Raw genomic sequence first — 27148 nt, 5'->3', positions numbered from 1 at the left:
TGAGTATCTCTAAAATAAAAATTAAAGGAGAGCTTGAAAGATAAAGAAAGTTAGATGTTAATTTGAACGTCTGTTTGACTCACTCCTTCCCTCTTCCTCATGTTGTTCCATGGCTTGTAACTACCTTCCAGCACCTCGTAGTCTCATTTTCCCACCCTCTAATTCAGAGTTTCTCCAGTGCTGTAATTGGAAGGATGGCACCTCCCTCAATTCAAGATCAGGCAGCGTCCCATGGCAACTGCAGCAATTGTTGACGTGGAAAAATAACAGTGGGGATATTTAGTAAAATGTTTTTAACTAAATTCAAGGAGGATGGCTGTGTCTCTGGCAGCTGCTCTGTAGGTAGTGTGGTAGGGAGAAGGTGAGTACTGAGTACTGGTTTCATTTCTTCAAGCTGAAGTCTGAAGAAACGGAAACTGGTTCCCTGAGCAGAAATACAAGTAGTCTTTGAGCTCATCATCCCTTTCTGCTTTTGTGCCAGGAACCAGTGACTGAGACTAACTCAGCAAGGTCTCTTTCCAGGGCACGTGGATGGGGCTGGACTTTGCTGCAGAGCTTCCCTGGGGTGCTCCAGTGAATGAACCTGTGTAGCAAGCGGCCTCGTGTGTGGTAGCACAGGCAGCATCGGACTCTCCCAGGAAGGCGGCCTCCCCCGAGGTAAACTCCCTGCCTCCTCCCAGAGAGGGATTGGGAATGATGCCCTCCGGCCTGCATGCGTTTGTGATTCATGCTGGAAGGAGGGGAACCCAGCTGCTGCTTTGGCTGGTGTAGGGAAAGCCCTTAGCTGTGGAAGAGCAGGATTTTTCCAGCTTGAAGGGAACGAGTTCTCTCAGTTCATTTCCCCCCTGCTCCTTTCCCATCACAAAATGGCTTGTGTCGTGGATGTGTTTAGGGGTTCAGCAGTTGCATCACTCTTGCAAAGTGTCAGAACAGACTGCGGTCAGCACAGGGAAGGAACTTCTCTGTCCTCCCCAGCAGCGTGGAAACATCCTTGCCCAAATATTTATCCCATCCGGACCCTTGCTCACAGAAATGGCTAGGCAAACCCGTCTGCACTCACTTCCACGTGCTCCAGGGTGTGCTGCCCTGCTCATGGATGCTCGTCTGCAGGCTTCCAGCCCTTCAGGTTGCAAGCAGTGAGCTGTACGTTTGTCTTGCCCACTCTTTGTGCACACAGCCTCCTCTGTGCCGAGCCACCCCGCTGGTGTGTTTTAGGATGGTGCAGCCCGTAAGTGAGGCCTGGTGGGAAAGATTGGTTCCGCCTTGGAAGTGAGAGTGCCTTTCCTTTTGTAAGCTCTTAGAAGATCTTAATGGAATTACTTCTGATCATATGATAGCAAGTTAATTTCTCTTCCTTAAGCAAAGACCAAGAGGAACTGCAGTTTAACAGGATGTTTGTACAAATACAGCGGTATTTCAGCCCTTTAGACTCTAAGGGTGACAGGGCCTTTTAGGGCCCGGGCGATTCTGGCTGCAGCTAGTTATCATTACTCATCTGACAAGCAGCAATGTGGAGGAGACAAAGATTTTTCTGTCTCTAGCTGCTTCTTACGTCTGCTCGTTTGTCTTTTATGTTAAATCTCCCTCAAAGTTACAAGCTTACCACTCGTTTCTCCTTAAATGCCATCTGGCTATGCTACACAAGCCCATCTTTGCGCACTGGAGGTTGGTGTGATACCAAGTGCACGGGGCAGTAACGTCAGTAACGGACCTGGCCGTAAGGCTGAGCTCCTCATCAGCAGGAGGCTGCTGTCTTTGAACTTCAGATCCGATGCGTTTCCAGAAGAAGGATTGGAGGGTGGATGGCACCCACGTTTGTTTTTTTGGCTCATTTCGTGCCGTGGCTTGTAAACACTCACATGTCCGTGTGAATTGGAGATTTTCTTTTCTTCAGTTGTGCACATTGAAGTACAGAGCGTACTGGGTACGGTCGTGGGCAGCCTGCTCTTGCTGACCCAGCTTGATCGGGGCTGAATTAGGGGATTTCAGGAGGTCCCTTCCAATCTAAACAGTGCTGCAATTCGTATGCTGTGAACAAATCATGATCTAGTGGGATCTCTGACATGCGAAGATCAAGTTTTCTGTTATCACAGTGTCACAGTTCTGTGTCGGTGAGGCAAACAAGGCTGTGCTGTCTAGGACAGAAGTGCAGCTGTGGCCAACCCAAGATGGAGAACTTTCCAGGCAAGCTGGAGGCCATAACACAGCACCCCTGTGTTTAGTGGAATACTTTTGAAGAGACAAAAGTTTCGCTGTCGAAACCTAGGAAGAATCAACAGAGAGAGCATTTATCTCCAGCTTGTCAGAGCATCAGTCTTTGACTCTGTACCTTTTATAGTTTCTGCAATTTTTTGTTATTTGTACAAATGTCCAGTCCTTTTTTGATCTTCCCTTAATCTTTGCCTGTGCGGCATGTGATGGCAAAGAGTCTTATGTGTACAACTTGAACTCTGAGATTCATGTTTGTCTGCTATAAACAGAACGGTTCCCTGTTAGGGTTGGAACTTGGGAGCTAGGATCTCATACGTGGGAGCTTGTGGAGGTTGGAAGACTTCATTTCCCAAAGCCAGGATGTAATTTGTGGAAAGATTTTTCTAATAAAAGGATAACTTAACAATGCTAAAATAGAAAACCTTGCTAAATGATGAATGTGGGGGGAGGATGATATTTCTGGTTGAATGATGTGAGGACCAAGCAGGAGGGTATTTGCATATATGTAACCCACACAAAATCAGAAATGAGAGGACTTTTGAAAGGTAGTGCACGTCATGGGACATCAGAGGCAATGTGACTTCTGAGCATTGTCATCTTTTTACTTCATTCATGCATAAGCTCCACAGTTGCTGGATTTTAGGGCTCTTTTGCAGTTAGCCTGTGCTGTATATAATGAAAATCAACGGCTATTCCAGAACAAGGGTATAATAAACCAGTAGGAATAAGGGAAGAAATGAAGTCTGAGTGTCATGAGAGGTGCTATTGGTGTGATGTTCTTCTGCGAGAAAAGATGGGTACTAGGAAGAGTGGCTGAATAGATGTCTGTAATTGCATTGGTTCTGAAAAGCACTTTGATAAGTTGCTCATAAGCACCCGCTCCGATAACCAACTGTGACTTGCTTTTTTCCATCAAGAGGTTGATTAACAAGGTTGTGGGAGCCCTTTTTTTTTTTTTTTTCTATGAAGCCTTTTGTATTGTCCTACCACTTTAATTTCTTTGCTATATACAGTGGGACCGAGTCCACAGACTTGATTTCTTCTTGTTTGTAAGAGGGTTTCTCTTCCCAAGGCAACTCAGAGGGGTTTAGTTTTGGGCTGCCTGTGTGACTGGGGAGAACTTAGCGAAGACTAATTATCCATGATGAGATCGGGGCCAGCTAAATTGCACTTGTATGGGAAGGGGGCAGCTGCATTGCACTTGTACGGGGAGGACTGAGTGTTTTGGAAGCCCAGGACCAGTAGAGACACGGACCTTCAAAACATCAATCATTGACTTAAATCTAGCTCCTATTTTAATCATCTCAAGCCAGCGACGTTGTGCAGTAGCTCTTTGACCTGTACGTGCTAGGTGTCACTGCCTCTTTTTGGGAAGCAGTGCCACACCGTGTGTCGACATTTACACAGTGCAAAAAACAGAGCTGGGAGGTTTCCCACGTAGAGACCTTAAACCTCCCTGAAAATCCTGCGGTGTCCAAATGCTTTTGTTGTTGTTGCTTTGTTTTCACGTGGAAGCGAGCCACAAACTGAGGTCAGTACCTCTCAAGCTAGAATTGGAGCCCGAGCTTATGCACTGAAGATGAGGCCACTGTCCAGCAGCCATCACAATGGCACCTCAGTGTCAGCTGCCCCTGTGAGCTACCACGGCACAGACTGGGTATTATACCTGTTCTGGGGACAACTAGAGGCCTGTTAATTTGGCAGTGCTCCTCAGCACCAGCTGCCTTTGTTAAATAACTCGGGAGTACATACAAGAAAATTGTGGTTGCGGTGGAAAAGCCACCCCCTGCGTTTACTTCAAGAATATTAGAAGTGGGGGTAAATCTGGGCTACTTCACCCATTTGTGATTTGACAACTCAAAAAGTTGCTTAAAGACCAGTAAGGTGGGAAAATATTTTCTAACTTCTTAAAGGGCAATGTAAATATGGAAGGGTGTAAGGTATGTCTTAAAAAAAAAAAGTGGCAACAGACTTCTTTGGGGTTTAAAAAAAAAAACAAACCTGGAGGATGGTGACAAAGTGGGTGGGTTGACCTCGTGGTGTCAAATTTAGTATCAGTCAGTGTTTCTCTGCTGTTCCTGCTATTTCTCTGCATCAGCTGTACATGACGTTTAGTCACAGGCACCTAGTTAAGCGTAGTTGCTCTTTTGGGTGTCTGGGGGGCTGAAATGCTCCAAGGACGTTTCCCTAGGAACAGTGGTGGAGAGGAAACGGGTTCCTGTCAGGGTAATGGTTGCTTGCTGCCTCACCTTCTATAAAAGTCAAGCACGGCACATCAAACGCTTTTAAAATGGAAACACAGCACGTAATCTTTTAAAACCTATTGCCACTGGATACTGCTGTGGGCAAATAACTTGCAAGACTCTGACAAAGCTAAGAATGATGGGGATGTTTGTTGTTATTCCGGATAAAAAGGCGTAAGGGATAATAAAGCTCATCTTTGCAGTGATCATGTTATTCCAAAACTGTCTCTTGTAACTGTTTTTTCTGAAGTATTGCATTTTCCTTTGACTCACTTGGTTTTGGCACTGCCAGAGCCACATAGTGAGCTGCGTAGCTCAGAGGTTTGGTCTGGTGTAATAACTTTCAGGTATGCTGCATGCAGCAGAACAAAAGTCACTTTAGGAACAAGTTAGGTAGGGTTTCCTCTATGTAGAGCCGTCTCATGCCGAGTTTCTGATCCAATGTGCAAAAACTTCAGCCCTCTCAGCCCTTCTCAAGAGGTAGCTACTGAGTTCAGTTACAGTTAGGAAGTGTTTAGATTAAGCGGTATTTGGGTATGCAGTAAGTGGCGCGCTCACGTCCATTGGCTGACCCAATGCAAATGTTTCTGAAAGTCCCTGACAGACAAAATCCATGAGGTGCCATTTCTCTTGGAGCAAATATTTAAGGGTGTTCGGTGGAGCTGCAAGAAGTGGTGGTGGCAGGGAGAGCATAATGTTGTTCACACTTTTATTTCTATTACATTCTTCAGTCATGCTGTAGGAAAGCAAGATGTCTGTTCTTTGGTGGCTTACGTGTGCGTCTTCAAGGGGGAAATGTGGGTGCGTACGTAAGATGGCAAGAGGTGCGATAAGATGGCAAGATGCCACATCCATATGGGTGCCTTGCATGATGATAGTGCTGTTGACAGGACGTCTTTTTTTTTTCTGTTTTTCTTCAGAGGTGGGTTTTGGAGATTCAGTTGTCCCCGTGATGTGGATGTGGTAGGCCGTGGTGGTTATAAGCTGGGTATCTGGGGAGCTGAGAGCAGGGTACGTTCGTTGTGCTTGGGGGGAAAGAGTTGGTGGTGCAGCAAGGTGGAAATAGTGGTAGGCTGCGTGCTTTGTGTTGCTGCAAGTAAGAGGATGTGATGGGAGTTTGAGGTTGGGAGATGAGGATGTGCATGCGGGGAGGTGCTGTGGCTGGGTGTGTGCGGTTAGATGGGGGGGATGCCTGCAGGATATGAGAGGGGCAGGAGGGGGAAGTGGATCGGGCAGCAGCAGGGCAATGATCAGTGTTCATGATGAAGCCTTTTCTTTCTCCTTGCCCCTAGATCTCCTACCCCCCAAGTGATGAGGACAGCGACGACTCTGAGGGAGAGAACCAGGAACTTGTTCAGATCGACAGAGGTAAAGGGACAAGACAGGAGGGTCCTGGGATGCTACCTACAGCTGACGTGCATTTTGCTTTTCACTTGGGTTCTTGCAAGTGCCTCCTTCACAGTCCCCACTGTATCCCCAGACAGATACATTGAGTCAGGCACCTGGAAGTTTTTAGGACCTCTCAGGGAGAAGCTGGTGGAATCAGATGCTGCAGTCACACTTTTCTTACCGGAGATAGGTATCGTTAACCACATGTTAAGCCACAAGTACTGCAGATACGGGGCAGTCCAGCTGTCCAGTCAGGTCAGCATCAGAGCTGGGAGTACAAATGGATCTTCTGTTCCGTGCTTGTGCATCTCAATCATCGTTATTCAAAGCTTCATCTTCTTGCCAGTCCCAGTCTTGACCTTCCTTTTTCCCATCCACCTGGACTCACTTGTCTAATTAGCGCCCTTCCTCCCTCCTGTACCACGGGTATTGGGTAGCTCTGTTTTTGAATCTGGCTGGAGATCTTTAGAAGGGAGGTTTTGGACATGGTATGGAGCAGATTAGAGCTGTAGATGAAATCTGTGGTAAATGAATCTGCTGAGTTATGCTACATCTCTGCTGTTTGTACACGACCTGATTTTTATCACAGTTTATCACAAATTCAGGTGGATCTTATGCAAGGGCAGAAGTCAGATTCCTGACCCGTAGGGCATGTCCTGTCAAAATTCAAAGTTTTGCTTCGTATACTTACCCCAGAAAGAGTTGAGCAGAACAGGTAAAGCAGTCCCAAGTTATGGCTGAAGGCAGCCTCTTTTATATGTCAAGCTTTGTAATAGGAAGAGGGCTTTTGTCTCCAGAAACCAGATCTCTCCTATCTGAGCTACAGAAGTGCTGCTTGTATTAATACAACTCTAGGTGCTTTCTCTGCCCTGAGAACCGGTCACTAGAATTCAGTGTTTCTAGTGAGAGGTAAATGCCTAACAGCACGTTTGTAAGATCGTGTCCTCTCCACCTTTGGTGGGCAGCAAGTCCATGTCCTTGCCGTGCAGCTAGGCTTCCAGTTGACAGCGTACAAGCAGATGTCTACCAATAAAGACTAAACAAAGACCTGGAAACTTTGAGGGGGAAGCGTTCATCAGGGGCATTTCTTATGTGGAAGAAAATGTGGAAAACAGCTCAGAAGTTTGCTTGGAAGGAAGTAAAGAAAATGGGTCAGGAGAGATCAGTCCCTGTTTATGCCGTGGGACACAGATATACTGTCATTCCTCTCTCTCTTCTTCCCACCAGAGAGAAGAAGGAACTGTACCTTGACCCCTCTGGCCACCAACCAGCTCCAGAATCAGGAGAACCAATGCTGCAAGGTGCGGGCCCTTTTCCATGCCAGCCTGGATCGCCACAGCTCAGAAGAGGAGCTGGAGCGCATCAACCGAGAGTTTGCTGCTGAGAAGAGGAAGTGGTCCCAGGTCAGCAGGCTTGCCTGCTGCAGTGACAGCAACAACACCTCCTCCAGTGACGAAGAAGTGAAGAACTTGTGCGCCATGTCCTTCAAGCCGGTCGCAGAGCAGGCTGATGGCCTGCACGCCAGCCCGAGCCCCGTGCTGTTCAGTGCCTCCCCTCCCAAGAGACTCCAGCCTCTGGTGCGGAGCCCGGCCTCTAGACCTTTAATCTTCACGAGCGTTGGGGCAGGCCTTGAGCAAGTCATGCCGTGTAAGAGACATCGGCAGGGATACGGGGATAAGGTCCGCAGGCCCAGCCTTGACCTGGAAAAAATGCAGCAGGTAAGGCAGAACTTGACAGGAGGAAAGCAACATCACTTGAGAGAAGCGAAGATGGAAAAGCGTTACGGAGGCAGGGTTCAGTAAATTCAGAGGATTGCTTCTTGTGATCGTGGCTTCAGAGGTGTAATTGGTGCTCTTGCTACAACTGAGCCGTTCTCTTGCTACTCGCTACTCATTAGGAGTGCGGCACCCACAGCGTCCAGTTCATTGTGTGACACGGGACCAAAATTGCTGGAGATCACTTCAGGCAGGTTACTTTTGCTGCCATGAGCTTACCCGTACCGCTTAACTCCAAAATGAACTAATTGATCAGGGGTGTGTAAAGAAATACCTGAGTGGTGAAAGTAGATGTGGATTTGATGATAGGTGTCTGAGTTTCTTGACATCCTTGGGCCCTGGGCCTTTCCTGCTCCCTAGGAGTTTTACAGCCATGTGAAACTGCTTTTTATGTTCCTAACACTTTGCAAATGCAGACTGTTCGCTCTAGATGCAATTACTCTTGGTTTTGCAGGACTTCTTTAGGGGGCTGGGACTGAGGTGCATCATGCCAGGAGTTTGCCCCAGCTCTGCTGAGGAAGGTACACAGGGCATGCCTGGTCCAGGGGGGTGGGCTGGCCTGTGCAGTGCTCATCCGGTGCTGCTCTTTCGGAAGGTGTTGCTGCAGAGTCAGTATTGCAGCTTGATCTTCATTATTTGTTTTCTTTCTTGCACTGGTAGAGCATCAGCTTGAAAGAATATCTGCAAACGTCTGCTGCCCCTGGTAAACTGCAGTACGTTAAAGACAGTTGTTTTCAGCTCAGTTTCCTCTCGCTAGGGAAGAATTTTGCTGCCTCTGGTTGGTTGGATGTACTATTTTTGTCCCCATTAAGAGTGCCTCCTTTAAGCCTATGAGATGGACCCACTTAAAAAAAGAAAGGGCTAGGTATTTATTTTCTAAGGTCTATAAGACCCCTCCGTTTCCTCGTTACATAGCCGCCTGTTCTCAGTCCTGCTGGCAGCATACATACTGTGAATACACACCACACAATTCTGTTTTCAGTACAGTTTTCTTCATCGCCCTCTCATACCTTCTTGCCAAGTCTCTGCTCCCAGAACATTGAAAAGGCCCAGTCTTGCATTTCGCATCACCCAGATCTGCCACAGATACCGACAGACTTTAATTAGTCTCTCATTCGAATGAGAGGAGACAAAAAAGCTGAAGAGTCTGTGCCCAGCCTATTTTTCAGAGTGCGTGTGAGTAAATGGAGAAGTTTTTCTTTCTGCCCAGGTGCTTTCTCTGATTTGGATTTTGGGCATAGCATCTACCTGCTCTGCCCTTAGTCCCCTTCGGCAGTGTCTTTGGGAGGGTGCTGGCAAAGGGCAAACTCTGAGCAGGTTGGAGGCTGATTTGAATAAGCCTTCCAAACTGTTGTGGTTTTTCTGGGAAACCTTGTAAGGATGACTTGCTTTCTGGTTCGTAGGCTAATCTCTGATTAAGTTAATTGTAGCAATGATTTTTTCTGAAAGAAGTTGAAATCTAGTCCTTCTCTCATTAATAACATTTTTATTGTAGATGTCATTTCCACTTCTAGGATGTGGAATCCCTGTTTTAAATAAAGGATATTAAGCTAATGGCTTTTGATGTTGGAAATGTATGGTGGTTTTTTTTTTGGGGGGGGCATTATTGTGGGAGAACCCACGCAAAGTGAGATGCTGCCTGAATTTTGTAACAAAGTCTGGTTATTTGTATTATTTTTATCTTTTTAAGTTGGTTAATTTTCAGCTGGTATGATCCTGAGGCTTTATGATTCTAGATCAAGGGAGAAATATAAAGTCTCATTCACTGCATGTCTTTGCTTGCCACCTGTGCTTGTTTTTGCTGTGAAAATAATGAGAGAAGTGTTGTAGATTCAGACTTCTGCTGACTTGTTTCTTATGACAGTGATGTGAAATCTGGTTTTGGTTTTGAGTTCTGCCACAGAACCCTTCTATGAAACTGGGCAAGTCTTGCTCAGTATCTCTACTCCCCACCTGTGAAACAGGAGCAGGACATTTCTTTCACGGTCTGTCTTCGAGCTCCAACAACAATGCCTCTTATTAAGTGTCTGGGCAGCATGTGGTTTTTAGTCATGAAGACAATGCAAATGAGCAATGATAATACTAACGGGCTGCTCGGAGGCTCCATCTGGGCCCTGAGCATCAAGCCGTTCTTGCTTTGTGATTTGTATCCTTGCTGTCTCACGTGCTTGCCCGCAAGAATACAGCTGATAAAGTTGATCAGATAGAGACCTTTCTGAGCAGCAGATGTGGTCGCCGCTCTCCTCCCTGAGCCTTCCTTTGCATTCCTGTGGCTCCATGGAGCTGACAGATTACACAGTATCAGGCAAGATGAATTAGTTTTAGAAGCAAATAAGTTCTCAGACCAGAAGATACTTTTGTGCACGTGCTAGGGCTGCATGAGGGTGGGTGAAAAGTTGGTGAGTGCTTTGCCTCCGTATCAAGTTGTGCTGTTTTTGTTGGTTGGTGATAGAAGACTGGTCCAGAGGGTTGTGGTGTGGAGCAGCCCTGTGTCGGGGTGCTTCAGCTATTCTTAGGGTGTAGCAAACAAGGCAGCTTTTGCGGGAAGACCAGGGATTGGTGGCATGTGTTGTCCAAACGCCTTTTTGTGTTCCGGTGATCTGATAGCTTTTGGTAAGGCAGGGGAGCACATCTGGGAGAGAAAAGTAGGTTGGGGGCGGTCTGAGTGCATTTAAGGGGTTAGGGTATCGCTGTCCTTCTACCTCCGTGGCCCATAGATAAATGGAAATCTCCATCATCCGGACCTTTCAGTTTGGCCTCCCTCAGCAGGAGAAGCTGTGCAGGAGCAGGTTTGAAAAGTCCCATTCTGGGTAGGTGCCAGGCCACGTGTTTCCAGCTTCATAGGCCAGTGCAGTCCTGCCTTTTTCTGCCCCAGCCATCAGTTTGGGCAATTGCCGGGCCTGTTTCCCACCCTGGCTGGTCAGCTGGCCACTCAGCCTCTTCCCTATTAAGGCTGAGCAAGGGGAATTCAATGCGTGCCTTTCTTCACTTCTCCAAAGGACTGGAAAATTAGCTTAGAAGACTCTTTCTTTCCCTTAATTGGGCTGAAACGCCCTGGCTCGTGCGGACGCCCGTGTTGCTGCAGTGAATGCCCTCTCCCAGCTGCCCCTTGGTTGTGGTCCTTGGATGGCAACCTCATTACACGCAGGTCCTGCTGCCAGCCACTTGCCATTTAATGAAGGCCGTGCGTGTCCCAGAAAGACTGGCACCCTGTTAACGTGGGTAGATCTGGCTTTTTTTGGCGGTGCTGATTCACGAGGTCAAGGAGAGCAGGGAGATCCTTTGGTGGCTTGAGGTGGAGGCACCAGGGTGCACGGGGGTGGGCAGAGGTGTGAGCAAGTCCAGGGTATTGCAAAGGCTACTTGGAGCTGCTGAGCTTGTTCCAGGGGATGAGATTAATTGTTCTTGACATGCTGTGTAAGGGGATAGAGAGGAAGCAAAGGGCCTTTCCTCCTGTGCCATTTAGCACGGCTTGCTGGAGCTCCTTTGACTTTTCAAGCAGGTGAAAATAGATCTCAGTGCAGCGTGTGCAGGGAGGGAGATCATAATCTAAGGAGGGCGGCTTTGGGTTGGCAGGAAGAGAAACCTAAGTTGTCCTTGTTTCTCTGTGGGCAGGTTGCTAGTAGGGAAAACATCACTTTAAAATACAAAGCAGAGTCTGCATACCTGGGTACGTTATGCTATAAAATGATTAGGTAGTCCTGAGCAAGTGAAACGCTTCTGTTATGATTTAACCGCATGTATGAGTAGATAGTATCAAGCACCCATCGTCTGATGGAGGCTTAATGCATTGTTTAAAATGCTTTGAGACCCTAGGATGAAAAGGGCCAGCACAGAAGAGAACATACCCTGTACTAGCACGTGGATTTGTCACTGCAGACGCTGCACTCTTTTGGTAGGTGAATAGTTTCAGTGCTTAACGGGTGATGAAAACTTTGTCTTGGCTTTGTCTGGTGGCCTGGGGCAGCGTGAGCTCTGATCAGGGCTTAGCTGTAATATCAAGCCCAACGGTTCTTCTACCGGATGCTTGAATATCAGCATTTTGGTTGCACTGGGCCTGGCAGGGCGATCAGCACCAAAAGCTTGCTTTCAGCGTGATACTAGTCACACAGAGGCTACAGGAAAGCAAGCTGTGGGCTCTCACCCTGCCAGGGAGAGCAAGGTGAGAGCAAGGACCAGCGTGTGAGCCCAGGTACTTGGGCTTTGGGCTGGTGATGCATCCAGGGTGAAATTTCAAATCCTTAGCACAGCTGGGCTTTGCCCTTGCCTGCCTCTCCGGGACTTGACAAATAGCTTCCAGACAGAGGATGTGTGAGCTCGTGAGTCCTTTTCACCTCTTGGCCTCCCGTTTGAATCCAGCCCTTGTCAGTTACTGAAAATTGTTATCATCTGTTCACTCTCCTGAGCTCGCCTCTCTGTGCTCGGGGGATGCCGGAAAACCTAGCGCTGGCGCTGCTGATGCTTTCGTCTCTCCCTCCGTGCTGGGCCTCGCTCTCCAGAAGGACCGAGCAGAGCTCGTGGCTGTGCCGAACGTAATGGCTTACGCCCGTTCCTCCGGGGCCCGGTGCCAGCACGTGTCCACCCCAGGTTTGAGGAGCTGGGCCGCAGCAGTTCTTCGTCCCTCAGCGCGCGGTAGTTTGCCTGCTGAAGCAACGTCGTAAGGAAACTGTTGCAGAAACAGGTTGCGCCATTACAGAGTGAGAAATCTACCTTCTGGTAACCTCCTGCAATTTTGCTTTTATTTTTTTTTACCTCCCAAAATGCTCAGCAGCAGCTGTTCCTCCGGCACCAAAGCCCCTGTCCGTCTCGCCCCTGCCAGTATTCGGTGAGGAAGTAGCCTGTGAAACAAATGCTGTGCTGCAAGGCAATCCTAGCATGGGAAAGTCTGTGGACAAAAAAAATGTATCAGACCGCTCTAGGATATAGTTCTGTGGCAGGAGTCTCTGGGACTCGGGATGTGTGCCACGTGAATGGGCAGCGGGCACAGCAGGGGTGTCTCGTTCTTTGCCTGTTTGAAGGAGGCGAGGAGATGTTCTCTTCTGTTTTGACGTCTGTTGTAAGGATGCTTTGGCTCAGTGCCCCCCAGCTGACGTCTGGTTTGCTGATGAAGGCATTTGCAGTCCGATGCCTACAGAAGGGAAGGAAGGAAGGGTGCCTGCTGAGAACACCCAGGTCTGGGAAGCAAGGGGAAGGCATGGGGAACCCCACGCTGTCCGGATGAGGTGGTTGTGCCTCTGCCAGGCAGCAGATATCTCGGTCTCTTGCTGTGCATCCCCGAGCCTGCTCTGGATGGTTTAATTCTATCAAATCCCTGCGAAAACACGCTGTAATGGAAGTGCCAGTGTGCTGCCAGGGCTGGATGAATCAGAGCAGAGTAGAGAGTAACTCACGTAGAGTTTAGCCTAGCTGCTTCCTAGAAAAGGTAATGGTTTTCTTTCCTTTCCCGAAGGAGGTAAGTGATGTCTTCACTTCACTGATGGCAACACTGAAGTTCACCTGCTGCCATGGTGGCTGCTTCTAAATGCCAAGGGCAAGCCAGGTAGGCTAACCCAGTCCTACTCTGAAACTTTCAGCATACATCAGCATGATGGAGGTTAGAGCAATCTCATGGGGTGGCTGAGGTTCAAAGGGACCTCTGGAGGTCCTCTTGTCCAAGCTTCCTGCTCCAGCAGGGCCACCTAGAGCCAGTTGTCCAGGTCCATGTCCAGGCAGCTTTTGAATATCTCCCAGGAAGACTGCACGACCTCTCTGGTTAACCTGTTTCAGTGCTTTGTCACCCTCATAAATGTTTTCTGATGTTCACGCGTGTTTCAGTTTGAACTCATTGCTTTTTGTCCTGTCACTGGGCACCACTGAGAAGAGCCTGGCTCCATCTTCTTTGTACACTTCAGGTATTTGTAGACATTGGTAAGATCCTACCTGAGCCGTCTCCATGCTAAACAGTCCCAGCTCTCTCCACCTTTCCCCACAGGACTTCTCTCCAGCTCCCTAATCATCTTCGAAGCCCTTCACGTTTCAGGCGTGCTGCTAGCAGACTGCCATTCTGATCACACATCTCTCCTTGGACATCTTCCACCACTGTGTCAGCCCAGGCACAGAGTGTTGGCTTGTCCATTTCTAGGGCCAAACATTGCTGCTGTTCTCCCTTAATCCCTTCCTTGTTTTGCCTGAGTGCTTTTTTGATCTGGTTTTGCAACACGTGCAAAGGGGCAACAGTTCAAGAGGGAGATGGATGAGTGAACCAGTGTATGGGTGCTTCTGTCTGGAAATACTCATCTGGCTCTTCTTCCCCAGATACCTAGCCATGTAACTTCACCACCTCTTCCTGGAAGCCAGCATGCTGGTGAATATAGCTATCTGGACTGTCACAGGGCCCAGGTGCTACCTGGGCTGTGTCCAAGCATGAGCCAGGAGCGAGAACATCTGTGGAAACATCTGAAACCGGGTTCCTGGAGGTGCTGCTTTGGATCTTGAAGGAGAGTGTGGTTACTGGATCGGTCAGAGTGATTTGGAGTGCGCTAGAGAGCTTGGATGAGGCAACAGAGGGTAAGGAAAGGAAATTAGATGTGGCTGAAGTTTGGGAGAATGTATTGAAGAGAAATCTGTGGGTTAGGAGGAGGAAGGGGAGGATACGAATGGATAGAAACAACTATAGTGTCTTTTTTGTGTTAAGGTTCCCGAAGGGACAATAATAGCACCTGGCACCAGGGGCAGTAAATTATGAACCCAAGGTTAAAGCCAACGGCTTATCATTTAGATTGGCAGGCTTGCTGGCTATCTTCCCAACCCTGCTGTCTTTCTTTTTTCTCTAAGCTCTAAAGCTTGGTAAGAAGGTATTAGGCTAGAGCTGTTTCTTTGGCTGCAGACCAGGGAGAGATCAAATGGGCATATGGGCACCACTGGCATGTGTCCTTGGGATGTGACTAAAGGGAGATGTTCTGGGTGATGCTGGTGATGCTAATGTGAGGCCTCAGCTACTGGTGTGAGCCTGAGGGGTAGGTGGGCCTGGAGGGAGCGAACGGGGGCAAAGGAGCCTGTGGTGTGCCATCCCGGGGTAACTGGAAGAGGTGCACTAGCTCAGCAAGTGAAAAGCAGGCGGTGTTTCTTTACTAAGATGAACCTGAACACATCACCTCTGAGCAAAAAAAACAAAACAAGCGAAACCAGACGGTGCTCCCATCTGAAAGTGGCTGCCAGAATCTCTGCACATGAACGGACAAGGTTGGGCTCCCGAGCTCTATCATTTTTATCTCCCTCAAAGCACCACCGAGAGTAATACCTCCAGAACCAGCAGGAGGCAGAGCCCAGTGCCCCACATCTGCGGGCAGTGTAGTAGGTGGTGGTGGGCTGCCAGCAGGCCCCGGAGAACACCTCTTAGCAAAACCTGGAGACCCTCACTGCAGCAGCGACACAACGGGTCAAAATCTGGTTTGAGGTGGGGTGAGTGGCCGCTGCAGAGCGGGCTCGGGGTTGGATACCCAAGGGTGGCCATCCTTTTGGCGTGTATCTGTGCTGTCTCTTGTGTGTTGCCTGCTGCGGGCCCTTTTTGAAGAAGGTTTTCCAAAGGATGTTTTGTTTCTTGTTTTGACACAGTACAGTGCAGAAGGATAATGCTGGCGCGCCCTCCCTCCCTCTCTCTCTGAATTCAGCCCAAGTAGCCTTAAGGGCCTGGCGGATTAAGAAGTTTTGCTGCAACCTGTTTATACTTTTCAGCAAGACCAGTTAATAGATGTTGCCTGTAAGTGAAGGTCAGGACCTTCTCTACAGTGCTGTCTTAGAACAGAGCAGGATTATCCTCCTTTCCCTTGTCCTTGGTGTGTCTGGGCTAGAAGGAGTGCCTGGGTTGGGTCCCAGCGTGGCTGTTTTGTTGGCCCGATACCTCTCCCTCCCCGCTCCTCCCTCAGCATGTGGCTCATTGTGATACAAATATCTCATCGGTGCCTGGGGAGGGAAGGAGTTTGCAGGCGGCTTTGCCATATGCTGTAACTGCCCGTGTTGTATTTGGTCTGCGGATGAATGGATCTCTCCTCAGGCATGACAAGATACATCTCTGGCTTGTGGCAACAACCTCCAAAAAGGAGAAAACCTTACAGTTAACTTCTTGAGAGGATGGGTGAGGTGAGCTTGAGGCGATTGGGAAGGGTAAACAGCTCTTTGGAGCCAATTCCTGGTGTAGTCCAGAGAGCGTGTGGCGGTGGTGTCAGTCTTCTGATCACCTTCCTGACTTTGTTATATAGATTGAGAAACAGAAATGAGTGGAAGAAATGGGTTAGGCCTCTTCCTTTGTTCCTCCCCAGCTGCCACGACTAAGCGTTGAATACCAACTTAAGCACTTACACCAGTGACCAGGCAGCACCCACAAGGTAACAGGGACTGCTACTGCTTCAAAAGCAGCCTGCAAGAGGCTTGTTCAAAGCCCTACACGAAAACGATGGTAGCAAGAAATGGAAAGCGAGAGCCTGTTTTACCCTGGCACTGCGTAGCCCTGTATCTCTTAAGTTAGGCCACGTTCCTCGTCCAGCTCGTCTTGGCATTGGTGTTGGAGAGGTGGTGTTGCAGGTGTGCAACTCGCACCCTGCCATGTCCTGGTGGGGCCTGCAAGTGGGAGGGAGGGAGGGAGGTGGTGGTGTGGGTTTGGACATGGCAGACACAGAGCGGTCTTGTGATGGTGCAGATTAACTGACAATGCCAGGCTTTTGTGCTCGGGTTTTGCTACCACAGACTGAAAGCAGGCAGCTTGTCCCAGAGCATGTCTGAGACTTGAAACCACAGCAGCCATTAGTGTTCAGTGGGCAGAAGCTGGCTGAGCTTTTAAGGCCAAGTGTGTGACTAGAGCAAACACTCTAGGAAATACTGTTTTTTGAGAAGAACTTTGGTGTGGTAAAATAGCCAGCCTGGCTGTCAACAACACAGCTGTCCTTGGCGTGGGCTGGGGTTGAGCTCTGATTTTCTGCCTTAACTCTGAATAGCCTCTCTATTGTTGGCTCACATGAGAACCGCGCTGCTGGGCTCTGCTCTCCCTTTCTGTAAGCCTGTTGATGTCGGTGGGAGTTCTGGGCATTGGTCCATAGCTCATCTCGCAGAAGAGGCACTCAACAGTCATCTACTTCTCATGTAAACGGAAAGAGTGTTAAACCAGTGTGGATACACCTCTGAAACTCCCTGCCCTTCTCCAAAAACTCTCTGCCCTTCTCCAGAGTTGTGTTCCCAGACTGCCAGTTGAATTGTGATTGATTTTGAGGAAACGATGATCAATAAGTGAGAGACCTCTGGCCCCAACTGGAAACATACAACTACATTTTTTCCCCTAAATGCAAGGTTTGAAAAGCATAGGTGTCCTGGGGACCACAAGTAAATTAAAAAAGCACAAATTAAGATAATTGACATAAACCCTATAAAGTTTGCTGGTTTTCCTCACTGAAAATGATCCTTTTCAATCTTCTGTTGGACTTTGCTCATTTAAAAAGCTTTCCATAGGAATGAATTTGCAAAGCTCAGGATTCTCTAGAGTGTTAGAAACTTAATGTAAATGAGAAGTCTGTGGTCATGTCTATGCTAGGACAGAAAATTTATTTTTGTTTCTAAAAATATGCTTATGTTTTAAAATCCTCCCATAGCCTTGCAAGGTATAATTTCACCTTAAGTTTTATCGTGGAAAAACTAGGTTGAGCAATTATATAGAGGATGAAACCCTGAGTTGTTTCGCAAGTACTGTAGGCATGCTCGTTTTTGACAGCGTAGATAAGTCTTTTGCCTACCTGTGGAGAGTTTAGAAATTGCCTATCTTGCGTGTTGCTTCACAGGCTCGTCAGACACTCCTACAGGCTCTGGCATGATGGTGTGTGGGGGTAACACAATTAAGAAATGAGGAACAGTTTAACAAAGCATTTTCCAAAATTCAGTGCTAAGGAATCCATATAGTTCCTAGGGATATTTCTACTTATACTAAAGCAGAGCCAGTCAGATGCGTGGTTTTCTTACTGCTCTAAGCCTGTACTTGTTACATTACAGGGAATGGGGTTTGCAGCTGGGGAAACCACCACAGGTCAGTGAACGCCACTGGGTTTCTTCAGGACAGTCTGCTGCTGCTGTTTGTACAGGAAAGACAGATGAGCCTCACACAAGAACATGGTGTACCTGCTTAGATGATAAGGCTCTGCATTGAGCATACCTTAATGAAAGGCTTGAAACCTAAGCTACGGTGCTTTGTTCAAAGCTCTGGTTGAGATAGCACAGTGGCTGTAGTACATGCATTTTCATTGTGGTTCTGAATTTGATGCACTATAAAATGAAGCTCTTAACTTGTTTTCAACTTAATATAATTTCCTGTCGTTCCCTGAGTGGTGTGTCCAGCTCTATTACTTTCTGAGTGTTGTTAGAGGAATGAGTGTAATTGTGAGCAGTGGAAGTGGTGCTCTTGGAAAATATACTTTGATCAAATAGAGATACTTGTAGCATGGCATCTTTTTAGTATTCTTGTATCTCTTATTTATACACCTAATGTTCTTCTCAAATCTGTGACTGCTACAAGAATGTGAGAAAGGTATTCTTGATGTACTAATCTTTCTTGTCTGCATTTTGCAGCCTCTTTGCTATGGGCAGTTATGCTGAACATCCTATGGAAAGACCGTAGAGAGGGGTGAAACGGTAAACCACAAGAAGCTGAAAAAATCTGATTATCTCATGATGTGGCTGCTGGTGGGGTTAGAAGTAGAAAGCAGCAGTAACTACCTCTGCAACTTTGAGACTTTTCCGTGTTGCTTGGTCCACCGTATAAAATGGTGCTGAGTTGAGACACTGGTTCATTTGCTTTCCAGATGCAAGCATCCCAATCACTCAAAGATCCTCAAAAATATTCATATAAATGTGGTATAAATTCTTGCTTTTATTATCAACCTTTCTCTCCACAGGGAGTCGTAATGAACTTGGCCTTGAGACATCCAGGTCTGCCTTTGTACTCTGCTCTTTCTTCTTTTAATGAGATGATCTGAACTTTTGCCCTTCTGCAGTGTAGCGGGTGAAAGAGCTCTCTTGGTCCTAGGATGTGACCATTCCATAAGCATGACGATTGGGGAAAAAGGAAGTACAGAATTATTTTTGTGTTAAGATTGATGTGCGTGGACATGAGTACTGGCACATGTTATAGAGGCTCCAGTATGTAGCTTACAGGCTGTTAAGTTGAAGATTTATTTCCAAGTATTTGCAAAGTGGATTTTGATGCAGACAGTGGAGTGGCATACGTAAAGTCCACAGTACTCCACCTATTTCTTCATGGGTGCAGCTCTAAGGGTGGCTGTGCTCTGCTGATGCCTGCTCAGAAGTATAGTGGCCTGCTTCTGGCTCTGGGCTGGCATGTCACTGCTTTTGCACAGGGGAGGTTCAAAAAGTTGGCAGGAGTGATGTGTCACCTGTGCTGGCACCTATGGACAAATGGAGATGCTGAAGCTCAGTGTATGAAGTGTCCATGTAAAGTTCTGGTCGCTGAGCTGCGTTGCTCCTCACATGGGAGAGGTTTCTGTGTCATCCTGAGCCACGAGCAGCCATGAGGATGTGGACGAAGGGGATGCAACAGGGTATCAAAGTTTGGTGCTCATCACCAGCACTGAAAGGAGCCATATACCTACTTAGAGGGAAGGACAAAGCACTGGGCGGGGACGTGGTCTCCTCTGAAATCCTTGCTGCTCACATGGATATAGGCCTAGGCCAGCCCTTTCAGAGCTGGTGGGTCAAACTCCACCACAAGCTCTGAGCTTCATCCCACAGACGGCACCCCAGGCCCCACACCGCAGGGCAGGTGCGGGCAGGCACCGCTGCCTTGGGACCTGGCTCAGGTTGTGGGCATGGGGAGAACGGTCTCTGAGCACAGTGGTTAATTACATGCTGTATAAGTGGATTAGCTCCCTGGAGTAAGAGGCCTTTATCCTATTAGCTGGCCAGCCACTTCAGCACGTTCCCTCCTCACTGCTGTGTATCTGAAGTTCAGCAGGGACAAGTAGCTGGTAGAGTGGAGAAGGTGGGAATGGTTGGGCCACCTCATCATTTCTTTCTGTGGTTATTAATGCTCTACTATTGCCACTTCCTGGATATTTATACGAAGACAAAAAAAAAGAGTCTCTCTGGTCTGTTAATCATCTTTAGGCCTGTAATTTCTAATATACTACTTAGTTATGTAAAATTATTTTCATGTGCCCTTGGAAACAAATGGGATCTCACAGATAGGCATAGTCATGTGAAAGGAGATGCTGAAATGTGCTGTGGGGCTGTGCAGACATGACATACATGTGTGTGTTTGTGTCTTGGGAGGGGAAGAAGTGGGACTCTGTACCCTATGTTCAGACTCTGTGGAGCCCAAGCAAGCCCCATGACTTAGGATGTTTGCTTGTTTGTTTCTTGGAGACAGGCTTGTTTTGGCTTCCCAGAGCTATTTATGCAGTCAGTCAGCATTTGGCTTGTTCAAAGTTTCTCCACAAATCCAAGTTCTCATCTGGAGATAGGACCTTGTGTATTTTCTGTTTCAAGTTGCCTTTGTGAGTGCTCCCAGCAGCTTGAGCCCAAGGCAGGGGTTCCTGAGGGGTGCATCCGTTGCTGCATTCAGCTGCAGATGATGGGGGGCAATTCTAACTCACCTTTGGAGGCTTCCATTGTAAAGAACAAACTGTGTGTGCCTTCGGTTCCACTGAAAAATCCTTTCCATGATTTAGTGCAGTGAGTATATCCCATGTTGTCCTATTTCGAGAAGCTCCACCAAGGCCAACCTTCTAAGGATCCACAGAAAAGGTGCATATTCCAGGTTCTGCCCAGACAAACCTATTGATCTCCACTGAATGTCTTCTGTAGTGGATTAGAGATAGGTACTGTATGCTTGTATACCTCCTGAAAAGCCAATTTTGCTAACTGTACTTTTTAAGGTACGTTTTGGGGCTGGCAAACAGGCATTCAGGGTTAAGAATTTATCCTTTTAACCATAGATACTTGATCTCACCATCAAAACCATTCAGGCTGACTCTAAAAACATTAAAAAAAAATTATCTTAAAAATCTAGAGACCTGAAACAATTGTGAGCTGTTTTTTTTTCTTTTGCTGCCCATGCGTTACAGCTATGCTTTCCTCTGCCGGGCAGAACCTGTGCGAGCATGTACTCTTCTGGAAGCCTGATGTCCCAGATGTCCGGGCTGTTCGCTGTCTGTCTGGTATGCATGAGGCCCCGTGGCTGGCCCGTGAAACCACAGAGCCTTCGGAGCGTCTCGCAGTGTTTGCAGTTAGCTGAGGGTGGTGGCAGGGTCATCCGGGACACCCTCTGGTAGTGCCTGTGTCCTTTGGGCTTGAGGCAGCCATCTGTGAATTCTCTTCCTCTTTGTGTCCCTGTAATGTCACAGCTGACGAGTCTGTACCTTTCACTGATATTTTTGTTTTTTCTTCTTTCCCAGGGTATACAGCTGCATGACTTTCAGAGCCTTCTGTGTCCTCCTGCTTAGAGGAAACTGTTTACTCTATTGCCTGACTTGTGCTGATGTCTTAACCCCTTCTTGGTGCACTCAGGAGACAGGGTTTAAGCAGAGAGCAGCAGAGAGGTCTGGGGCTGCCTGTCCTGAGCCCCCAGCACCGCTGTCTCCAGTGCACTGCTGCCAGATAAAGCAGCAGGAGGCAGGGTGCCTTCTGCCCTTGTTCTGCCCATGGCAAAAGCCCATGGGGAAAGGAGGGCTTTGGAGTCACGTCCAAGCCAAGGCTTTGCAAGCTGGAACTACGAAAGTGAGACAAACTATAGAGACATCAGATGATATGTTAGACTAGGCTGGATGTTCTCTGTGGACCGCTTTGGAGCCAAGGCCTTGAATGAAGGGACAAAATGGTCACGTTGGCAACCCTGAATTGAAATCCTTGTAAGCTTTTTCTCAGGAGCTGCTTCCATGCCTGCCAGCTGTCAAACCAGAGCCCCCTCTCCCTTTGCAGCCCTCCTGCCTTCCTAAGCTCAAATGAGCCCAGCATTTGAACTCTGGTGACTTTGGCATGTGCAGATGAGTGATAGGGAATTAATGAATCCTGCCCCTTCTTTTTATTTTTGTTCCTCCACAGGTGCTGGTGTTTTCAGTCAGGTCCATTTCCTGAACAAATGGAGTTCTGCATTTTTTTCAGGCCTCAAAGAAAACTCAGCAAGGGATTTGGGATTGGCGAGGAATGAATAGATGAGCCATCTGATGTACCCTGCAGATCAGCAGACTTGGACTCTGCCAGACCAGCAGGGGAAGTGGCAGCTGAGCCAGAGACGCTCCATACAGAGCGTTCAGTTCCCCCATCCCCAAATTCAAATCAAAGGGCTAGTGATAAAAGTGCCAGGGCAAATCTGGCCTGTTGATCTGTGTCTAGGGAGACAGGGCTTCCGTATGGATCCAGAGCATATCTGGAAACAGTACACCACAAAGATGACCGAGGCGCAGTAGAAAACCATTCACTTACAGACAGGCTGGAAGTCTGTTTGCCTAGACAATAACTGTGTAAGTAGGTAGCTGTGTTTGCATTAGCTGTGACTCCAGTATGATATTTAGGGAGAGCTTCAAAGAGCAGCTTGTAAGCTCAATAATGTTATCTGCTTTCTAGGCCTTGGGAGTGGTGGGAATTCGGATGCTCTGCCAGGTGGCAGACCTTGCTGGCCAGGCTTTGTCTCAAACTCTTACATAGTGGGCACTGACTAGGCCCAGCAGCCGCTCTGCTGTAATCACTTCTGTGTCTTTCCTGATTTAGATTTGACTGGCTTGCTCTTGTTCAGAGGGGTCCCTTGTGGGAAGACTTGCTGTTCCTGCAGTTAAAACTGACCTGTGATTCAGGGCCATCTCGTATTCACTGTTGGTTTTTACCACCCTCTCTTAGTAGTGACAGCCAGACCCCTCCTAGTAATGCTCACAATGGGGTGACTAATGACAACATGTTGGAGGGGATTTTGTGACCACAGAAGTCATTTTGCTGTGGCTTTCATGGTCTGCTGTTTGCCGAGCGTATGATCCCAGGCAAGTCCCTACAGTACACGTTTTTGGAAGGTCTCATCTGCTTTATTTATTATTTGAATTTATTCTTAGTGATCACTTACTAATCAGCCTTTCCTCTGCTGCCCTGTCCAGAGGCACTAAGCAGGACTATTTTACACTAAAATAGAGGCGTTGGGTTTGCAGTACTTGCTGGGCTCTTCTGTCTGATAGAGATGAGGGCCTTTTATGACAGTGTTCAGAGACTAAATGCATTGTTTTGAAAGGGTTTCAGATGGATTGAGGATAAATGTGGCAAAAAAACCCCAAGAACTTTAGTGACTAATTTGATGGAATATAAGATAGAAATAACTTCCAACAAAAATTAAGGCTTTTCAGGATATTCCACGGTATCACCACAGCTTACAGCATCTGGACGTTGGGATTCGTTTTTGTAGGAAGAGACTGTTGGCCAAACCACTTGAAATAGCTTGCATTTTAGAGTGCCGTGAGGCTATTTGACTTCTGGTGGAGCAGCGTTTGGCCTCTGACATGATAATTGTGATTTAAGGCTGCGGCTGAAATGGAGCCTCCTGATGCTGCCCTGCTGCAGGGACTAGGTGCGTGGACATGTTGGGTGATGCTCATCTCCTAGCAGCACTGCTCAGTGCCAAGGAATTTAAATAAAAAGTCCATCGTCAGCCTATAAAATAGCTTTAAAAGTCTTTTGCTTGCTCCTAGCCCATGCCCTTCCTTTAATTCAGGGGCCTCCTGCCTCTGTGGCCCTCTGAGCCGGCCGCCCCGTGCCACAGAGTAAGATGGAGGTGGGACTGGAGCAGGTGTGCTGCACAGCAGCCATTTTGTGCAGGGCCTGGCCTCCTCAGCCCCCCGCACCCCTGCCCTGTGCCTTACCCCTCTGCACGCTCTCCCTGCCTCAGCCCCGGCAGGCAGGGGCCAGGCCCAGAAGGTGGCTCACTGGGTTTCTGTTGGTTTTTCTCTTTATGGACATTGCATCACTGGGCATGGTTTCTTTCTTCCCGTGTTCCCTTCACCTCAGCCTTGTGCTGTGCCCTAAGGAGTGCAATTTCTCTTTACGTTGTAATGTTTCCTGGCGCTTTGTAGAGCTTCCTCTTTCAGTTCTTTTTTCAAACAAAGCCACATCATCTATGTTTATTTCTTGTGATAGACACTCAAGCTTTGACTGCCGTGTTTTTCCTGTTTTTTTGGAAGACTGGGGACAAGTGGGAAGCTGGCTGGTAGTGTTAACAGTATGGAAGCAAAGCGAGTTAGAGAGCTGAGGAGACTTTTTTTTTTTTTTTTTTTGATTTAGTCTGCTTAAAACTTTGTGCTGCCAAAAGCTTTAAAATGCCAATGAGTGTCAGACATCCGTGCCTTCAGTCAAAGTGTACCAGTTCTTCTGTGGATGGTCCTCAGCAAAACTGAAGAGAGGCACAATGGTTGTCCTGCTGGATGTTCTTCTAAAAACTGGGTTTTGAGTAAGGTTACAGTACATCTAATGAACACAGGCTTATTTTATTATTATTATTATTTTGAAATGTTTTTCATTAAACAAGTGAAAACTTCTGGAAAATCCTCTTAAGTTGGAACGAGTTGGTTGTGTATCAGTATGTAGCATTTCGCAGAATCATTCAGGTTGGGAAAGACCTCTAAGGTCATCTAGTCCAACCTTTAACCTATCACTAAAGTCCACGACTAAACCATGCTACTAAGTTCTAAATCTACATGTATCTTGAAGACCTCCAGGGATGGTGACTCAAAATTAAGCATGCTGATTTAATATAAATTAAGTGATGGGTTAAATTGAACTGAAAGTTCCTATGCACTCTTGCACCAAATCAACTAAACTTGTTTGTGAAAAATATTAATATTTAAGCTGCATCCAACTGTATACAGGTCCTTAGGTTTAAAACTACAATCAGATGATAAGGTTAAATTAATAATAATAATAAAATCAGCAGGCAATAGAACTGTTGCTTTGTCCTGTGGAGGTGGTGAAAATGAAACCATTATAAAAACAGAAACCTGCATATAAAAAGCAGATGTAAAACGAAGGGTGTTTATTAATATACAAGCTGATACTTTGCACTGTACAGTGATTCAAGAGATTGTCCAAACTTAAATATTTGAAAATTAAGCTGTGATGCCTGCCTTTGAACTGTTCATTGTCAGAGTTTTAAATATTTATTTTTGAATCACAGTAGTGTGATGTAAATTCATCCTTCTTGAGAGTTATGCTATTCCTAGAATGACCTTGCCTTAAAAATACCTGTATTTTGTCTGTTAATATATATTACAGTCCTCTTGATGACACAGTAGCTTGTGTCTGTAAGCAAATACATGCATGCAGCACTTAATGTCTGGGTTAGGTTCAGAACTGCTCAAATCAGTGTTAGAGGACTTCAAGCACTACTGCCTAATTGGAGATTTCTCCTGAAGTGAGGCTGAATAAGAGGGCTTTGCTCTGAGAAGGGGCAGGGGTGGTGTTTCGTCTCTGCTGTCAGTGTGATATTTTGATGTGGCAGGGTTGTGCCATGAAGCTACGCATACCAGTTCAGGGGTTCATTAGTGTGTTACTTGGTAAATATGCAGGCCTCTAGATGATCACTTCCAATCCCTGCAACTTTATCAAGAGGGAGGGAGTCACTGGTTTATGAGCAGAGAGCATTTGTGTAACAGGAGGTGGGATTGGTGGGGGAGGGTTCTTAGCCTGAACTGATTTTGCTGTTTTCTGGGAGTTTAACCCTAAAATGTTCCAATTCCGCTGTATTTTTAGAGTGAGGCATAACTTTTGTGCCCTCAAAAAGACTTTCCACATTTCCTTAGTCATGTCATTTCCTCCTTTTAAGTAGAAGCCACAGCAGATCGTAAAATAAACTTTCCATCATGTAAATAATAGTGCTCCCGAGTTGTAGGTCTCAGCTCTGATGCCAACGGTTCTGTTTGAGACCAGCGGGAGGGACTTTTGAATTGAAATAGGGAGGCTGAGCGCAGGCGCTGCCTCTGTGCCTTCCATTTCCTTTTCTGCAGGTGGAAGAAGGACTCAGAAACCAAACCCTACCGTTTATTCTCAGCTCTGCTACTAATATTCTCCATGACCTTCAGCAAATCTCTGCTCTTCTCCGTGTCGTAGCTCTTGAAAAATAACACGAGGAAATAAAACTACATTTCCGGATTGCTCTGGTAGTTAGGAATAATTCCAGGGCTACTAAACTGAATGTGTCACCTTTGTTACAGGCTGGTCACTCCTGGCTTTAGGCTACTGCAAGTCATGTAGCCAAACTGATGGTACTTCATCTCTGCCTGCATCTATGCAAATAGGAGTTAATGAGTTGCTGCGTCTCATGGCTGGCTTGTCACGTGGAGGTCTCCAGAGGGAGGATGAGGAGAGGCTGCCGTGGAAAGTCCCCAGCTGTTGCTAGGCTCCACAGCGTTGCTGTTTCCTCATCCAAAAGTCTGTGTTCAGGTTTGGAGAGAAAAGGGAAAACCAGGGGATGGGTAACCCTGTAAAGATGCTTAGCTTACTGTCTGTAAAGCATGGCTTTGCTATGCTGGGCGCAGAGAGCGTGTGGCTACAAGTGAGGTGGAAGCAATTTGATTAGATAGAATAACATTCAATAACTGGCTGCTTATTTATTCGTTCTCAGCTGCAGGATCATGTGGCTCGCTTGTTCTCTGTCCCTTCTGTTCCTCCCACTGTTGTGTCTCTTCTGACACTTTTGGACCTTTGCAGTGATGCTTGAAGAGTGCAGCACAAGTGGTGGTGTTGTGCTTCCAGTCTAAGTGGATGCAGGAAAACCCGTCTATTACAGACGGCCTCGTCTGCTGAGGCTTGTGCTCTGCTTTTACAGCCTGCAAATGCAGGGATGTCATGTTTTGATTTTACTCCTGAGTCCATCAGGAGGCACACCAGAGACCACCATTAACTAATGCAAATTGTTAGGTAGGATATTGTGCTCCTGCTACACAATGTAACCTCTTTGAGCTGTAGCAAATAGCATTAAGATCCGTATATGATTAAAGCTTCTCATGACAGCATCAGCAAAAAGGGCACCTCCGTTTTCTGCCAGAAGCGTAGATCTTAGGATACAGCTGAGCACTTGAATTCCTCCTGGTGGAGTCTGGCAGCTTGTCATCCACCCACGGCTAAGTTCAAACTTTTCAGTCACTCTTTGTCATCTTCTCTAAAGGTAGCTGCACAGCTGTAATTGCTGTCTCTGTTGTTCCTCCTTATTTGTCTTAATAAGAGGCCAGGGTGTACACGTTGAAGGTCTTGCTGCCTCTGCTAATTTGTAGTTTGGGAACAGTGTGTTTTGTGGCACCCTCATGGAGTCCTCAGGGGATCTGTGGATGGGACCTTGGTGGGGGTTGGACTGGGAGGTGTGTGCTTCTCCCCGTTGGGCAGGGGATCCTGTGGTGCTGCTGAGGCCTTGTGGAATGCAGTGTCACAGCCTTGCCCCTCAGTCCTTCGGGGTTCAGCCAGTTTAGAAGAAAAGCTTACAGAGAGAACAAAACTTAGCAAGACCTCACAACTCTTCATATTACCCTTCCCAGC

The 27148-nt window shown here is 47.3% G+C and overlaps 1 protein-coding gene across 3 annotated transcripts in view; it reads left to right on the top strand.

Moving 5' to 3' along the window:
• Positions 1 to 27148, top strand: part of LOC118254720 (uncharacterized) — a 78198-nt gene that overhangs the window by 33577 nt on the left and 17473 nt on the right. For all 3 annotated transcript variants that reach the window (XM_035560253.2, XM_035560247.2, XM_035560240.2), the window contains exons 2-3: positions 5747 to 5822; positions 7071 to 7561. In XM_035560253.2, the coding sequence (XP_035416146.1) occupies positions 5747 to 5822; positions 7071 to 7561 (567 nt within the window). The remainder of the gene's footprint in view (positions 1 to 5746; positions 5823 to 7070; positions 7562 to 27148) is intronic.

Source organism: Cygnus atratus, chromosome 3, assembly GCF_013377495.2.
Source record: "Cygnus atratus isolate AKBS03 ecotype Queensland, Australia chromosome 3, CAtr_DNAZoo_HiC_assembly, whole genome shotgun sequence".
Classification (NCBI taxonomy): Eukaryota; Metazoa; Chordata; class Aves; order Anseriformes; family Anatidae; genus Cygnus; species Cygnus atratus.
The sequence above is the reverse complement of the archived record's forward strand: the minus strand, read 5'-3'. Positions and strand labels throughout refer to the sequence as shown.